Source organism: Phoxinus phoxinus (assembly GCF_949152265.1).
Source record: "Phoxinus phoxinus genome assembly, chromosome: 19".
Taxonomy (NCBI): domain Eukaryota; kingdom Metazoa; phylum Chordata; class Actinopteri; order Cypriniformes; family Leuciscidae; genus Phoxinus; species Phoxinus phoxinus.
Genome location: NC_136894.1, coordinates 9,747,231 through 9,766,142, shown reverse-complemented (window position 1 = coordinate 9,766,142; position 18,912 = coordinate 9,747,231). Strand labels below are relative to the sequence as shown.

Sequence of the window (18,912 nt, the reverse complement as noted above, 5' to 3'; positions counted from 1 at the left end):
AGTGAGAGCATTTGAGAATTCAGCCACAAAATCCTTACATGGTGGCATGGCAAAAGAAGTTGCTGCTGTGTTCTGTCTGAAAAACACATTTGTTTGGGCAGATTGGACAGGTGACTCATCAAGTCCTAGACGAGCAACTGCTATTCGAAGCACATCCAAAGTATCATCGGAGGAGGACTGGGCTTGTCCAGACGACTGAACTGAACCCCCACTAGACCCCTCCGCTGCTGGGTAACCAGTGAAAACAGCCTGAGGTGATGGTTGTGCAGCAACATCCATAGTATCCCCATGATCATGAAAAAAGGAATCTGAAGCACTTGTAGAAAGCACATCAAACTCTGAACGATGAGAAAAACCAGGGAAATCAAGAGACTCTTCCCCAGCTCCCTGATTCTGAACATTCTCATCCTCCTGTGTCAGCTTCACAGGTGTAGCAGATGAGACAGGCTGAAGCGAGTGAAGCAGACGTTTCAGCTCTGCCATCTCTGAAGAAAGCACCGACACCGTCATAGAAAGTGAACTTTTCTCAACACGTGAATGTTCATCACCTCGCGATTTGACTTTCTTAGATGGGGGGGGAGCACCAGCTGCCGCCGACGCTTTGCGCTTCCGAGTGCGTGAAGGGGCTGCATCCAACTGCCCAAGTTTCACTGTCGAATTAGGGTCTAACTCGGCAAGACGGAGCTGTCGTTCCGAAATAGGTAAAAGGCTGCAGTGCATGCACGGGTCCGTGAGAGCATCTCGCAGATGTTGAACACCCAAACACGACGGGCAGAAGTCATGACCGTCGTCAGGGAGAAGATGATTAGGGCACAGCTTACAAGTCAGTGGAAAACCAGTGGCGATCGAGCTGTGAGCCATAGTTACTCGTTAATAACACCTTCGGATAGCACCGTAAGGTTAAGTTGAGCGGGATGAAAAAATAATAAAAATAAATAAACAATTACCTAGGGCAAACCGACAGGTAATACCAACAAATATCTCACGAAAAAGAAAAAATGTCTAAAATGGCCGGCGGATTGAACCGATGGACAAATAATGTAACATGGATTCGAGGAAAAAACAGTCTGAGTAACGTTAGATATGTCAACGGGAGACCGTTAACTCAGTCGCGGAAAACACAAGCCACCGGATAGCACCGAGAGGCACAGAGTGTTACCGACGAAGTAATGTTAATATGACTCACCAAGCGCTGTAAAATAAATCCAAATCCTTGAAATTGCGTAGACGCGCGCTGTCACAGCTTGTGAGGACGAATCTCGCTGCTCTTGTAAGCTGCACTTGACAGCGCGAATAATCACTCAAAAACAACCTATCTCAACCAGGCGAGAAAGCGAAAGAGGTAGAGTGCTGAGCTACTGTAGCCTATAACCTCCAGGGCTCAGCATACGTCACGCCACGTGACTTTGTTGGTATATTCTCTCGACCTATCTGGCTGGCGCTGCGATAATCCATAGTGTTTACACTGCCTCTGGCGGTCAGTAAGAATGAAACAGAACCCCCTCATACCCCCTCATTCATCTTTCAATAACTCAGCATGTGTCTCATCTCGCAGACCTTTCCAGAAAAAAGGCCAGAAAAAGCTATAAATCGTAAAGACTAGAAGACTCTGAATGACATGTTATTCACAGTGTAAGTCCAGCTAAAGTCCCAAGTGTCTGTTAACTCAGACTCTGGCAACTCACAGTCTACATGCTTTTTCAGTGTAACAGAGGGAGTGTGAGACTTGTGGGGGCAGGAAGAGAAAAATCTAGAATTCGAGTCTTTTTAAACAGTCTTCTGCCCTTCTGGTTGGACCGCTACATAAAAGTGGTCGAGCAGGTTTTTAAAGAGTCAGTGTCCAAGATGACCTCAGGGGCCGGCTTTGCAAACTTTCCCAAGACCACTTAGCTTAAAGTTTGGGAATATAATGCTGAATGTAGTGTCCATTATTGTTAATGCGATCTTAGATTCCACACAGGGTTTTATAAGTAGATGTCACATGGCCTCCTTGAGGTCTTCATGCAGAGCAGAGTTCAGTTCCAGCACATTCTCTGTAACTTTTAGTTTATTTTTAAGGCAGCTGATGGTATTCGTGTGATTGCTAGGGAATTTCAAAAGGGGTTTCTCTGGGTGGTTGCTAATCTGTTGCAAGGTTTGTGTTGGCGGATTATAGAGTGTTGCTAGGGTGCTCTCATGAAGTTCTGGTGGTTGCTATGGTGTTTCTAAGTGGTTTCCTGGATTTTACTTAGGTGTAGGGTGTTGCTAGCTTGTTGTGGATGGTTGCTTGGGCAATATTAGGTTGCTAGGGCATTGCTAGGATTGTTATAAGTGGTTGCTATGGTGTTGCAATATGATTACAAGGGTATTCTCATGAAGTTATGGAGTTGCAAAGGAGTTGCTTAAGTAATGATTTTGCTAGTTTGTTTTGGTTGTTTGCTTGTGCGATGATAGCGTGTTGCTAGGACATTGCTATGGAGTTCTGGGTGGTTGCTAAGGTGTTGCTAGGTGATTGCTGTGTTCTAGCTAGGGTGTTGCAAGTGGCTATAAGGTGCCAATAAGTCATATATACAACATGAATGAATTCCTATATACAACAGTCATCCATCCACTATATATATATATATATAAATTCATAATACAATATGACTATTATTTAGCACTCTAACTGATACCATAGCTAAAGCAATTTCCCATGACAACACCACGTAATGCCTCTGATGTGCTCGGAGACAAATCGTGACACACCAATGCTGTTTTTGCAGTGGAAAAGTTGTGCCCAAAAACAAATGTGAAAAAAAGGAAGGCAAAAAGCAAAAAGAAACAACAATAAACAGATCAGCCATTCCAGGGAAGACTTGTCCTTGTTATTGTAGCCTAATCCAGCTTGAATAAGGGATGTCCCAGAGATAACCAGTTAAATAGTAAAACAAAATGTTCAAGGTTTGGACAGACTGGCACCAGAGAGCTTGGCTAAAATCAATCTGTGGTATTGTGAATCTTTTTAATATATGGTATCAATATCACACATCTGATTGTCATCAACTAATCCAAATCTTCAAAAACAAACCCGGTAATTTGCATTCCAACAGGTTATGAATGCCTGCATCTATAGGTACTGAAGCAGGAAAAGTTTTTGCTTACCTTTAGAGGCTTCACTACTGGCTTGAATCTGTTTGGCTGTAGCGCTCTCTCCAGACCGCACACATGGACCTCCTGACCTAGTTTGCCCATTGCTGAGACTCCTCTTGCGTCTGCTGCCCTTGAACCAGCTAAAAGCCCGGCCCAAGGATGAACCCCGTTTCTTCTTACTGGCCTGTAGGGCCAGGATCTCAGTAATGTCCTTGGGCACCAGATCCCCTGTAGAGTTGCTCCTGGACATCCTGAGACCAATGACCACCGATCTCTGACCCAACTGCTCTTGTATTCCTCTCAAAACACCTGCCTCAACATCAAAAGTGAGAGAAACATTTTAACATTTAAATTGCTTGTGTCCACATTTACTGTTATGTGGCTCAATGACACATAAGAGTGTAGTAATATATTTTTATCTAATTTAAAACATGTTTAGAAATACGGTTTTGAAAAAAAACTTTATGTACCATTTTCTCCAAAAAAAATATAATGTGATACAGTATATATTTTCAATTAAATTACTGTCATGAATTGTTACTACTTCACATAAACATCTGTAAGTTTTTGGGCAGTTGAACCATGTGTAATTTTACAACCTGAACTAACCTTTTTTATTTTAAGAGACTTATTGATCTTGACACAGTCATGATAGTCCTTATGATAAAAAAAAATCTGTTTTTATGCTTTTTTTTGTATGTTGGTTGCACCACATGACTTTGATTGACGAAAGGTTTTAAAATGACAATAAGCTTTTTTTGCTAAAAATCTTTTTTTCTTCTTCTAACAAATAACACAAATTATTCCTAACCCTAACTATTAACTAACTACCCATAAAATCAGAAATAATGTTTAATCACCTATCTCAGTTCTAACCCAAAAGTCTGTTTGGTTTTTTGGAATGTTGTTCCAGGACCAACTACAGCAATACTGATCCAGGAACATGCCCTACTTGGCAAAATCACAGTCCCCGTCTTTTTAGTATCAAAATTGCAGTATACTTGTTACAGGTTCAATCCCTCCCGAGCAAACCTGGGTCAAGGGCACAATGCGGTGATTGAACCCACAATGTTTTATTTACCAGCCCAGGTCTTTAACCCTTACGCCACACTTCTGTGTAGTAGAAGAAATGGCCTGAAGTCAGCAGCCAGTTCAGCTACTGTGTCTATATCAGGTGTACCCATAGAAACAGGGAAATCTGAGAAAAGTTACAGTTACTCCAAAGATGCCTGACATGTGTTTCATATCAGGTACTTGCGAGTCCCGTTTCAGCATTTACTTGCAAATGTAGCGTCTACTGTACACCCTCATTCCCTGAAAACCTTTATTCTCGCTAAGCCTTCTAATCTTAGTCATGGTGTGAAAACTGGAGGTATGAGAGACAAAACAAAAGTAGAAGGGCGTGTGAAGAGTTCCTCTCTCTCTCTCTCTGAGGAAATATGCAGAAGTAAACTCCACTTTTTGCAACTCACCCACACGAGCTTCAGCTTGATAGAACTGACCATGTTTCTCTCTCAATTATTCCCTTTTTCTTTCTCTTTGTATTGCAGAGCTAAAAGATACATCCTTAAGACACCTCATTGCTGTAATTTGACCAGAAACAAAATCTCTGGATGCAGTAACACACACACACACATGTAAGAAGATACTCACAAACCCAAACTCACAACTTATCAACTTACAAAACTACAGCATGCAACTAAAAACAGTTGTCACATTCACAAACGCATTTTTACGTATAGCTACAAGTGCACAAAAACGCCAGAGGGTACCTTGCTTTCCTTTCTTGCGTCCTTTTGTCCGTGTTTCTCAGTGTGTGTCTTGTCTTTGCTGCAGAGCTGTATTGTACTGTTTATTCAGCTCTTTTTGGGTGAGTGGAGCTCCATGCTGGCCAGTCCTCCCCCTCCTGTCTGTTTGAGTCGCTGGTCACCATTCAGCGCAGTGCGGAGAGGAACTGCAGTTCACACGTGTATTCCACCCAACTATTTCACAGTGACAAACTGACTCCTTCTCTCCCTGACTCTCTCCTCCTATTATCTCTCTCTCTCTCTCTCTCTCTCTCTCTCTCTCTCTCTCTCTCTCTCTCTCTCTCTCTCTCTCTCTCTCTCTCTTTCTCTCTCTCTCTCTCTCTCTCTCTTTCTCACGCTCTCACCACAACGTACACACCGTTTCCCTCCTCTCCACCTTCACTTATCACACTTAGACATCGTCTATCCACTCCTCCCGTTCTCTTTCATATGCACTGTTGGTTTTGTTAACGATCTCAATCTAATCAGAGGTGATGGAGAGACACTATCCTGTCCCCTGTCTTTGGTGTAGAAGCACTGGAATGGGGCCAAAGAACTGATCATCGTGTCCGACATATGAAAAACAGACATGCCACATGTTCATTATGAGCCACAGGTGATTTATTGGCTCTGAAACCTGTGATGTAGCATGTCTTCCGACATGATTGACATGCTTAGAGGCATGTAGACCCTGCAGAGCGAGTCTAAAATAATGAAGAAACTAAAATAAGTGTCTCATTTTCGAATGCATTGTATACCTATAAAAGTAGATTTCAGACACACTTAAGAAAGTATGGATTTCATTACATCAGATAACAAAAACATAACAGTATATCATTGATACTAATATAATGTCTAGGACTATTTGTTTACAGATGCCATATTATTATACATTGTATTCACTAAAATAGTGACATCCATATCTTTTAAAGAGTGTGTCCAAATACTTTTTGGGGGGTTGTAACCGACGTCATGGTTAGATGAGTGGTATGTGCCGGGACTTTTCCACTTGAATAGCTCTTTAACCTCTTTTAGGAACTTTCCCTTGAACTTTGAGTGCTTGGTTGTCGTGAATTCGCTATTTTCGTTCTTTGGAAGCCATAGAAAGAAGGCTAAGAATAGCGGAGCTAACAGTGATGTCATGTCCCGTGGGAATCGGTGGCAAGGGATGTGTTACCGGGCTCATTTGGTTTCATTTTGCATCCTGGCTGACGGTGAGTGAACTCAAGAGACGTGAGCACTGCCGCTCAGACAACATACTCTGAGATGATGTCTTTTGCTAATGGTTTCATGTTTATTGTACAGGCTAAATATGGACTAGCAGGATATTTATTAACTTATTATCCTATAGTTTTTACATAATAAATTATTTGTATTAGTACTTGTATCCAGGACTGTATTATGTGCATTTATTATTAATTGTATTATTTACCAGTATATTTGAATGAGGTAATACCATTGGATATTTGCTTTTTAGTATTAGCATTAATCTCAGTCTTGAATGAATTTGCTCTATTCATTCATATAGTATGCTACTGTGAAACTGTGAGGCTCCTGATTTGTCCTGTGGGATTCTTCAGAGATGTGTCAAAAGTGTTTTGTCAATATTTACTTGAGAGTCTCACAAACGATCCAATTTTAAGTTCCTTTTATCTAAAATCTAAAGAGACACAACAAACTATCAGAGTCTTGGAAATCTACAGAATATTATTACAACGTCTGCAGTGAAATAAAGCCTTATTGTCTGGTACAAACCTTCATGAATTTTTTTAATGTGTTGTCAATGTATTTTCCACCACGCCATGGCCATTTGCAAGAAAATTTAGTGACTTCGAATGTAAACAGAGATAAGGGAGACGTGTGTCTGGATACCAGGACGACTCAATATGATCTGTAAACACGAGACTGCTTATTCTCAGAGCTTGTTTGACTTTCTTTCTGCTTTGAAAAGCACAGATGGAGAACCTCGGCCCCTGGCCTCTTTCCTTGCTCTGGGTTGAGCAAGATATGGTCCAGTAAATCAGCGCTATCTAGGGATCACAATCTGGATCCCTTTTACAATGGTCATGGACTGAAGATACATGCACTTTTTTTTCTATCAGAAAACCGCAGATTGCTATCATACATGATCATTAACCAATGCAGGACCACAGAGTTTATGTGTCACTTAGAATAAGGTTAAAAGATGCCATGGATGTTCTTTTTTTTTCGAAAAAAAAGAGAGAGAGAGAGAGAGAGAGAGAGAGAGAGAGAGAGAGAGAGAGAGAGAGAGAGAGAGAGAGAGAGAGAGAGAGAGACTGACTTGTGGGGGATTGGGTGGGGTTACTGTGACTCAGACTTAAATTCAGTCCCTCCGAACACATTGAAATGTTTAAATGTTGCTATAGCAACTATGGAGATTCTCATTATTTTGCCTTCACAAAAGCCTCAGTGTTTTGTTGCGAAAGTATGGAGCTCAAGCAGCGGGTATATTTCGAGTAGTACTATACACAATCATTTACCACTAGAAGACACTCAACCTTGCCAGATTCTTTGATCATTGGATTGCAATGGAACATTTCCTCATTCCCAACAAGATAAATCAAGCCTTACTCGTGGTTACCAAGAGTAGCTTTGTGAAAAACATGTATATTTAGTTTTAACCAAAGCAACATCCAATTGAGGAAAGTATAAGCAATTTATCATACAGAAGGCAATACTATTATTAACTTGATTATAATGGGATGAGTTGGTTTTGTTGCTTTATGCTATGGAGTTAGCCTCCAATGAAGACATATCATGACACTTACATCCATAAGTTTCAAAACATGGATCGGAATTAGTACATTAACTATAACTGATAATGAGAGCAATACCAATGTTATGGGTTCGATTCCCAGGCTATAGGTTCCTATGATGAACTGATAAAATGTATACTTGCAATGCAATCTAAATCACTTCGGATAAAAGTGTCTGCCAAATGCATAAATGTAAATGTTAACAAATTAACAAGTGTATTGAGTACATTCATCAGTGACCATGAACATTACAGGAGTTCGGAGTTAATAATGTGGCTATAAGCACAGCGCCAGTTCAGATCCAATCTGTGAAAGCTTGTTCCACCACAGAAAAACAAGTGAGAATGAAGGTCAAGGTATGGGTTGTTAAGGTTTAACTACCCTTAGGTTCTTGTTCTGACTACCCAGCTGTGATGAATATCCTAACATTTGGTCTATGCTTTCTTCCAACCAACAAGCATTCATGGTTGTCAAGGATTTTTAAAGGCCTTGAGTTGGTTTCCTCCTTCCATGTCTTCTCGAGCTGTGAAGCTCTGAAAACTGTAAAACATTTTAAAGCTGTAAAACTTTAAAACCTTAACCAGTGTTTGCTTAACAATGATTCTCTCAGATATTTGGATTTGAAGAACATGCTCATGTTCAACTCATGTAGTAAACCGGGTTCATTTCACAAGGTAGGAAGTATGTTGGTACTAGCATGTATCAATAAAAGGATTTAGAAAACTGTACAGGGGTGTGTTTCCCGAAGAAATCAACTAGTCACGAATGTTCCCCGAAACCGTATTTTCGCAAATTTGTCGTTCAACCATGCTGGTTAATGATGCCATGCAGGTGCTTGAGTAATAACTTCTTTTAATGAATCTGTTTGAGATGGAATTAATGCTAGATTTTTTTTGCTATAAATTATGGACATGGCATCTAAAGATTCTAATTTTCTCAGTTATTTTGCTTTATTTCCAGATTTAATGGCTCGTTCTAGAGCACGTACGCACATTCAAACTCTTAAAAAATGACGCTTTAAATCTCTTGACAAACTAAAAGATGCGAATTACATTTTATTTATCTAGATAAAATATATAGATTACTGAATGTCAGCTAGTTTATTTTGCTCAAGATAATGATATATTAACCCCACATATCATGCAAACAAGAAACTATGCTTCTGCATAGGTCGAGTGCTGTCGTTCCAACAACACAAATTTGCAATGCTGTTAGCGAATGTTCGTGGGAACTATGGTTTCGGGAAACACCGACTCGTTGAACTACGCCGATAACTACGGAACATGCGACCATAGTTGGCTAACGATACTTTTGGGAAACGCACCCTCAATTATCAAATGTTTTTGCTAAAGAATTCATGTAAATGCTTTGAAAAAATATGAGCTTTACATATTAGAGTAATTCATCAATTTAAAACTGTCAACAGTTGTAGCTTGTCACAAAAACAAGAATCAAAAGTAATTCCTAAATCTATAAAACTTCTATTTGGCACCCAGTTTCTTTTGTAAAATTTATCGTGAATCCCTGTAGCATGTAAGCAGTAACAACTCCTAAACAAGCCTCCTTTACACAGGTGCTTTTCGTAAATCTCCCACCACTCTCATGGATGGGAGGTGAGGCAACTGCCAGGAAATCCCGCCTGTCGACTGGGTTAAGCCCTCTTCTCCCAGCATTGTATTATCCCTCTCTCCCTCTCTTTGTCCTCTGCAGACTGGATTTCCTTCTGTACCATCGAGCTGCACAGTCAGTGACACTATCGCAAATAAACACAATCATACAAACCAACCAACCAACCACATGAGTGGACACAAACACGCACAAATTAAGCTGTGCAATAACAATGAGAGAATTTACGCAACTTTATATATTTACTCTAAAATGGACAAAAAAAAAATTGATGCTTTGAAGAATGTTCATGCTGCTCTTTTCCATACAGCAAAATAATACAGTGACCAATGGCTGAAGCGGCATGAATATTTTATTGATATAAGGCTACAACAATATTCTAATATTCCAAATGTTATTATTAAATATTCCACAATTCTATGTCGTTCAACTGAAAAAAAGGAAGCTGTGATGACAGAATTTAACTTTTGGGGTGAACTATCCCTTTAAGACATAAACTACAGTAAAGGTACAGACGAATAACACACAAAAGACTAATACATTGTGATCTTTTGTGCACTTATGCAGTCAAGCCAAACCCCAGCAGGTACCAGACGACTGCTCTAGTTCCACAACTTTAGCCCTAATGAGACTCACATAGTTTCAGTGTACACTCATTACTCTGTTATAAGAATCATGGAAAAAGTACATCTTGGCAAGCGTTCCCATTTTTTGTATCTCCTTCATTAAGCCAGAGTTCCAGAATGAAATGCATGGAGAGTTTCAATTAGAGATTCTGGCCTGTGATGAGACACTTTGATTTAGAGGCTTCTGTGCCTTCATGCCTCTGTCTTTAATAAGGCAATGATGTGCCAAGCTCCCAGAGCATCACAGATTTAACACTTTAATACAAGTGCTCAATTAATTCACCAGTCTTCCAGTGGCTGGTCGGATCAGCTGCGCAGGCTGTTTCCTAAACAGTCCAGAATGCATGATCCATCCTTCTTTAGACTCTAAAATACTCTCCACAGAAAAAAATTGGCTAATTGACTGACATTATGAAGATTGTAAAAACTGTGTAAAATGTAAATGTGTAAAATGACAATTATCATATTATAAAACAAAAAAAAATTGTTAAGTGAAATATTTGTTGTTTCTTCAGTTAGCTTGCAAGCTAAAGAGACAGCTGACTAGCTTTGCACACTGCTAGCCGGTTAGCTTGCTACCTTTTCATACAAGTAGCATATTCTTATATTTTTAGCATGGACTGCTAGCCAATAAGCCTGCTAGCTTACATTTAGATTTATGCATGTAGGAGACACTTTTATCCAAAGCGACGTACAATAGACAAACAAATTACCACAGCTAATAGGTAAAGGTATTTTGATTGTTTAGATTAGAAGATAGCATAATCGTTTATGTTTTTGAACATACAAAAAGTTTCTGTGGGGGGAACAGAATCTTGCATGACACCTCTATAGTGGCTTTAAACGTCTCCTTTTAAAACTTGGAAATGAACCACCCTTTGTAAGCAAAATGGTGAGATTCGAACGGTTGCATTTTGGTTTTGTAATATTTAAAAAAATTCCCTAATAACTGATACTAACTTTAGTTAGTGTGTAATGTTGCTGTTTGAGCATAAACAACATCTGTAAAGTTACAATGCTCAAAGTTCAAAGCAAAGGAAGATATTTGCTTTTAAAGAAATCGTTTTTTAAGGACTACAACATCACCAACAACCCTAAAATGTACATAAACCCCGCCCCCGGGAACACGCAATCCATATTGAGAAGAGGAAGAGTTGTTGTAGTACAGCACATTTGTGGGTCTGCGAAAGCAGTCGCATCTGTCTTTTCACATGCAATACAGTATGTAACACAAATGCAATAGCATGTCACTCTGTAGGCATCTTACAACAGTTTCCACACGAGCGATTTATAGATTATCATGACAGAATATTCTAATCAATGACTTGAAGATAATTAACTCCAAAAACGGCAACATAAATTCTTTAACTTACCATTCAGAAACGTCCTGTTGCATTCTACATGTTGTCACTTTTTCATGTGAGTCTCTCCATCATTGTCCGACTTACAACATAAAAGGCAGAATAGTTTCTGACATTTTAGTGCTTGTCTGTGTGAGGTAAACGAGCTCTTGAAGCTCCGTCCTCTGTGCCGAGAGCAGCAGCTCATTTGCATTTAAAGGGACACACACGAAACAACACATTTTTTACTAACCCTCAAAAAAGTTTAACATTCTGTAAAAACATATCTCTGGGGTATTTTGAGCTAAAACTTCACATACACATTCTAGGGACAACAGAGACTTATTTTACATATTGTAAAAAGGGGCATTATACCACCCCTTTAATATAACCAAATCTGTAATAGGAGAATGATCTGCAAACAATATAGGGAACAAATTCCATGTTCACAAGCATGTGTAAGCAAGATTTTGAGCCATCTGACCACTTCCAGGTTGGAGGAGCACATCTGGCTGGATGCTCTGAGTCTGAGGCAGTATCTGCCTACAGAGCCAAACCAATGACTCACAGAAATGTGCCTCTGACAAGAAACCACTGCTTGAAGGCAGGACACAAAAGAGCTCCATAACCCCACCTTATTCATAACATCTGCCACAGACAGACAATCAGAGAGATACGTCTGAAATCACTGTTTACTAAAGACAAACAACTGCAGATACCTTTAGATGACTATTACAGAGATTATTGTCAATAAATATATGTATTGTTTGTCTGAATTTTTATTTCTTGCTTGTGGCTCTTTGCTGAGTTTATGATTTTTGAAAGGGGTCAGACAGACACAGAAGCTAATTCATTACCCTTTCGTTCTGTTTGCTCTGTTCAGAAACTGGCACAGGTCCAGGCATGATGTTTGGTCTCCTTCTTTTTTCCTACTCTACTTAGGAGACATGCTGAGAGGCCAAATGTCCTGAAATTCCTGGACTTTGCTCCCATTTGCACAACAAAAAAAGAACATGAAAAGATAGAAATCATTGTTTTTATGTCAGTTCTCCTTCCCAGGCCTAAAAATAAGAGCCTGGAAAAGTGTGCAGAGATTTTGGAGGATTTAATTACAAGCTAAACTAAATAATCTTGAACATACAATAGGTTCTTTTCGACACTGGAGGTCTACAGAAACTCAGCTTGAAGTTGTCAGTATACAGATAAGTAAAACCTAGGGAGAAAGTGGACAGAATATTTGGCTTGTCAGCGCTCCGCTGGGCATTATGTGGTTGAGCATCCCAGTAAACACATGGATGCTTTTGTGTGTCACTCTTTCCAGTCTGTTATTCATTTATGCTTTACTGAATCCATATTTAAATGCTGGTTGCCTGAAATATTACCCAAAGTCCCATGATTTGGTGATTCTGCATATTAACTCACACATGTGAGTTAAATACAATGACACAAAAAGCTTTTATCTTGAAGATTCGTTCAAATCTGAAAAATGTAACAAAGAAGACCACTGCAAAAAAATTATTTTATATATGGACTTTTCTATGGACTAGCTAGCATTGATTACATTATTGGTCCCTAACGCATTTTTAAAACCATTTTACACAACAACAACAGATAGATTTGGTTTTGAGAACAAAACTGCAGTAGTTACCCAATCTTTGGGTGTTACACGTCATGTCCATCCTGAGGTCAGGAGTCTGAAAGGACAGTTTGCTTTGCAATCTACGGCTGCATCTGCTAATCCTGTGTTTATGCTATTACCTTAACAGCAGGTTACAACACAAAATGAAAGGCCACTTTTGTAGTCTAAACCTCTTTTTAGCAAGAGGACATCCTTCAGTGTGTAGCTATATACTTGTTAGAGAACGAGGCAAACAGTCTCACATTAATGTTTGACCCTTTGAAGGACCAATACGTTTTTATTTATTTTGTTCTTTTAACATCAGCGGTATTTATAGCCAAGTATTGAACTGCAAACTATGCATGTATTAGGAGATGTATGTTATAGCCATGACTCTATTGTTTTGGTGCATGGAAGACCCGTTTCATAAACCAAAATTGCATTTAACACACTCTCCATGTATGAAGGCTGTCAAGACCCTTAGCTTATCAGGGTTATCAGAAGCCATTGGGGAAAACTGTCAACCAATAGGGGAAAAAACAGCTAGGCTTTTATTTGTTCAGTCGATTATTTGATTCCTGTCAGAGGTATGGTTTGTTTGACCATGCATTTATGTGTATTTGCTAGTTAATGGACTGCTACAATATTTCAAATTCTTTTAACTTATGTTTCTCACATTCTCTACACACTGATAAGAAGCATTTACACATTCTCGAAAAACAGTGTAAATGTGTTATACAGTCCTGTTCAAGTAATTTAAAGTAAAAAACAAACCATTATCAACATTACATCTTTCATATAAAATGTGGAACGTTCAGTGTCAGCTATTTTGAAAAGTCCCATCAACTCTAATATCTCTTTTCATTTTAGTTTAAATCTTCAATCTCATTTTATACTTCTCTTTCTGATTCAGGTTATAAACAGGGGGGTTGGTTTCAGGGGGTTGATCCGACTGACCCATCCTCTAGAATTCCCTCTTACACAATCACCATCAAATATCAGCTGTCATGAGTCATTTTATTACTGCAGTGAAAATGGCTGCACTAAAATCCCAGCAGATAGTTTTTGATTATGCTAGCTGACCGTCTGGAGTGTTGACCTCATCCACGTCCTCTGAAATAAATTGAGGAGAGATGGAGAACATAATTCTCTCCAGATCGCATTGATCCGCTCATCTCCAACATTCTTTTGAAATCCAAGAACTCCATGTCCATTTATGGTAAAACTTACCAACCAAACTGAGCTTTTTAGTTTGATCCATGTCCCATTATTACTGGAACCGTCTCTTTGTCTCTTCTAGTTTGTCTGTTCAGAAATCAACATCATACAACCCAGTGCCCTTGCAGGTATACATGCAGGTATATATGTTGTTAAGAAATATGTGGGGGTTTTTTTAAATAAAAAAAATGATAAATGAAGCTTAAAAGAAACACTTCATACTGGCAGGTTGATTTGCTTCATGTGTAACCCACACAAACAATATCATGGGAGAGTTATCTGATGTTTGAGAATGTTGTCATGGCAGTTCAGGCTGTTATTTTGAGACAGGGAAGGTTATCAGCCATCTTTCCTTTTCATGTGATACTTATGCCTCAACATTGAGCTGCACAGTGAGACGTGTGTCTGTGAAAAGCATGTTTTACCACACTGAGTCAGACAATCTCAAAAAAAATTTGAGATAAGCAAAGATTTTCTTTGAGATAAAAGATAGACGAAAAAAGACAGCCAATAAACAAAAGATCACAATGCTCGTCTGGCACCACGGGCAGACTTTCTCAAAAGTGTCATATAACTGACAAAGTTATGGATAATCATTTCAGTTAATATTGCAATGTTCACCAGATAAGCACAAACTTCTATGGACAAGTTTAACAGCTAACTGTTAACATTTTGTCGCAACGGTAGATGAAGATGATGTAATGAAAACACTGACTTTTTGAACACCAGTAGTCCCAAGCCCTGCACTAGCAAATATGTTGTGCTATACAAATAAACGTGACAGATCAAGATGATAACGATGATGAAGAAGATCATCATGAAGAAAGGCCTTTAAAGTTGAATCAGTTTTTTAATGGTCCCTCTGCTGCACCATCAGTGAAACTGAGTTCTTCCAAGTGTTTTTTTCCAGGAGGTCTGAAACAACACTGCAACATCTGAAGTCCAAAGGTCTTAGACCACAGCTTTAAGTTTTAAGATTACAATGATATTATTTGTAATCTGTTTGGCCTATTGAACCTCACTGTATGTACTTCGTTACACATATTGACGCAGCAAAGCCCTGTAGAGCAGTAGTGACCTTTTAGTCAAACACTGGACGTGGAGCGGCGTACCAAAATATTTAACTTTCCGCACCCCTAGACCAGAGGCTTACAGCCATCCTTTCCGGTTATACAAAACTAGAGGGAAGGAAATTATTGATGGAAAACAGGTTAGGAGTCACAGTCGTCTATACAGTACATCTAAAACATATAGTTTAGGGAAATAATGGGTTAAGTCTTACTCATTACGATCTGTGTAAGTGTTTAACGCAGAATCCATTCAATGTCTATCTACACTGTCAAAGGTTACGGTGTTTAATGTATGCATTTATTTACTGAGCAAATCTGTATTGAAGGCCACATGGGGAAAAGCTTGGGATTATTATTACACTATTTGGAATAATTAGTAGTGTTTGCAAAGGTTGATTCACTATTTACAGTGATGCACATAGAAAACTGGGCAGCTTATCAAAAAGCTATTATAAATGGATCGATATGATGAAATATAGAGGCAGAGCCCACTTCAACAACAAAAGTCTGATTTGTGATGTGAAACTCATTCCAAATGAGGAATTTTATTGCTACCAATAATCTTAACAAGCTGATCTAATCAGTGCACAAAACTGTTGGACACGGTTTCCAATGGTCATTACCAAGTTCAGTCAGCTCAGGCATCACTCAGCACTGCTTTATTACACAGCTCAAGTACCCCTGAGTCTGCATTCCTCAGAACGGGGGCTTATTATTATTAACCCGTCTTTCTGCAAGAGAGAAAGCCTTGGGCAGATGTGCATCAAAATAGTTTGAAAAAAAAAGAGACCTTGAATGTTTCTTTTAGGTCCCCATAAGATGCCCAATTCAATAAAGATTGAATTCATAAAGAGAAACCAAATACACAATGTAACTGGCACCATTGCTAGGTAAGGAGGTTATACAGCGCCTCCATGTGGTTCTAAAAGAAACACAGCTGAGCAAATGTCGGATTTCAATTACAGAAAAGCCAGAGACATGTTGTTGACTCCACAATTATTGCATCAGTCACTATAGAAAATGCAATTCACACTACTCTTAACCCTGGGTTATCTTTTTAATCCCAAATAATCAGTAACTAAACTAAGTTTTTATAATCACACAAACTTTCACAAATGTAGTGTCTGAGGGTTAAAAATTACAATCCTTAACACTCCTATGCATTCTCCTTTATTTGTTAGTTTTGTAGTGTTTCAGAAGACTTGAGAACTTTGCATGGTCATTTCCACAGATGGAGAGCCAGTTAAATGGGGAATTCACCACTGGTGTCTGGTGTCAATCATTATGTCTTTAAAGTCCCCCTGTGGTAAAAAAAAAAAAATCAAGCTTTTAATGTAGTTGTATGTCTATGTGGTGATTTTAATATGCTTTAAGACAAACCATGTGCAAATGCATGTCAACACCATTGCTGAGTATTTTCTCCTTAAAACTACACAGTGAAAACTACACACTGCAGTGAACCAAGGACAATTTCAAAAACGTGGTTTGAAATCGCTGGTGTTTCTGACATCTCAAACTATCACGTCAACATGTGATCGTCAACGAGTGGATCTCTGAGCTGGTGTGAGTGAGTGGAGGCAGGGCTAATTTGCACATTCATAGAACCGTACTAAATGAGGCAAGGGTGTAGAATTACATTCACAAATTGTTTTTCAAGGAAAAAAACATTTAAAGTAATTTTAGTGATCAAATTTGAGTTTTAAGGGATAAAATGATTGACGGGGACTTTAAGCCGTTAGTTTTTTCAGTTCATTGTCCAGTATCATCTTTATTTCATGTGGTTGTGTATTACATTTCTCATGCAATCTTTTGTGTGTATCTTTGTGGATTAATAAAGAATTGTTTGTTAGTTTTCTTCTGCATCATGCGATTACTACAACCTTACTACAACCACCAGTACGTGACAACTGGCAAAACTTTGCTGTAAATGCAATAAAAATAAAAAACTTTTTTTTTTTTTATCATAGGTGAATCGCTTGAAAAGCTATGTGACTAGAAGATGGGTTGTTGTGGCGTTCGCTTTTGCCAAAAACTTCAACACCCATATATTTTGACTTGATTTAGCTTTTTTTTACTTTTGACAACTGTCCATGAGCAGGAACACAAAAATTTGTAAGTTCGATCTGTTGTTTAAACAAGAGCTCAGCTTTCAAATGTTTGCCAGATGATGCAAAATTATGCTTTGTTGACAAATAAATGTAGATATGGGTGCAGGTGGTAACACAGAGAAAGAGTAGGCTACACGTTTACTCTACATTTACAGTAAAAAGTTGCTTCCTTAAATGTATTTATTTTTTGCTTCATCAGAATGGAATGACACTTGGTGACTTTTGTCGCATTAGCTATGTGAACATAGGCTACAAAAAACATGGACATGATTTGGATATGTTAAAAGGGTCGTAAAAAAATAGTCACACTTGGCTCCTTTGACCGACATAGGAAATGAATGGGAAATACGTAAAAAATACAAAAACTCAGAGAAACTTTTGGTGGTACAAACTACAAATCAGCCACTGTGCAGAAAAAAAGTGCACATCAATGAAGGGGAGACGCTCTAAAATATTAGACGCGCGCACACACACACACACACACACACACACACACACACACACGCATGCATGTTGGATTGTTTTTATGAGGACATTCCATAGACATAATGATTCTTTATACTGTACAAACTATATCTTCTATTCCCCCAACACTAACCCTACCCATCCCAGAAAACTTTCTGCATTTTTACATTTTCAAAAAACATCACTTAGTCGGATTTATAGGCTGTTTTCCTCATGGGGACCAATAAATGTCCCAACAAGAACAAGGATTTGGGATATTGCCATCTTTGTGGGGACATTATATCCCCATTACACTGAGTTTACCTGGGCCACACAAACACACAATAAGGTGTAGTACAACAAAAATATAGTACATTGGTTTTCCTGGGGAAAAAAGTTAGATTTCAAGGCTTTGGTCACTTTTGACCGCGACAGAGCCAAGTGTGACCCCTATGAAGAGGACCAGAGGGTTACAAATTAGTTGAATCTTGTTTAACTTATAGAAAAAAAGTTGGAAAATGCTTAACTTATTTTGACGAGTTAAAGCAATGTAAAAACATATGCTGTCATAACGTATTTATCATACCATTTTTTACAGTGTTCAACATTGTGACAATAGCGGTTGTAAATCGCTGAATATATTGTTTTTAAAAACTCCAGTAGATTAATTTGGCCAATAAACAATTCTAGCTAAAGAAGGATTTAGAAATAGCACACTGATTTATCATGTATTTAAAAATTCTTCCAGTATGTCGTTATCTGGGTTTAAATATTTTGTTAAGCCTAGTTATCAATTTATCAATTGGTTAAATTAGCTCCCTCAAAATATCTAACCTGTACAAACTTTACTGATCTGTGAAATGTCCATTTTAAATCTGTGACATCTATTTAAAGCAGCTGGGAAACTGAGCAGGTATGGAGGAAATTTGGGGCCGTTGGCTCTTCTAAACAAACTCTCACTTCTTATATCTCACTGTCTAAAACGACTCACTTGAAGCTTTCAGTTCCCACTTGATTTCAATCCTGTCTATGCTTGATGAGAACCCAGCTTTCAGGTCATTCCTAAATGTAGGTCAGTGCTGTTAGAAAACTACAAAACTGATGACAACTTTTCACAAGCACCTCCCCGTGGTTCATATTGGTGACTGCGGTATGTCACTCTAGTGTGCCCACTCCTTTTGAATTCT

General features: G+C 38.7%; 1 protein-coding gene across 7 annotated transcripts in view; it reads right to left on the bottom strand.

Annotated features, from left to right (window-relative positions):
- nhsl3 (NHS like 3) overlaps nucleotides 1–18,912 on the bottom strand; it is a 77,065-nt gene that overhangs the window by 52,989 nt on the left and 5,164 nt on the right. Inside the window, exons 1-2 of one of the 7 annotated variants that reach the window (XM_079590478.1) lie at nucleotides 11,301–11,419; nucleotides 3,124–3,424 (exon numbers count right to left, since the gene is read on the bottom strand). In XM_079590478.1, coding sequence (XP_079446604.1) covers nucleotides 3,124–3,424; nucleotides 11,301–11,303 — 304 coding nt within the window. In that variant the 5' untranslated portion in view covers nucleotides 11,304–11,419. Of the gene's footprint in view, nucleotides 1–3,123; nucleotides 3,425–4,883; nucleotides 5,382–11,300; nucleotides 11,420–18,912 lie in introns of those variants that run through there. The other 6 variants (XM_079590476.1, XM_079590482.1, XM_079590480.1 and 3 more) reach the window with 6 other exon arrangements.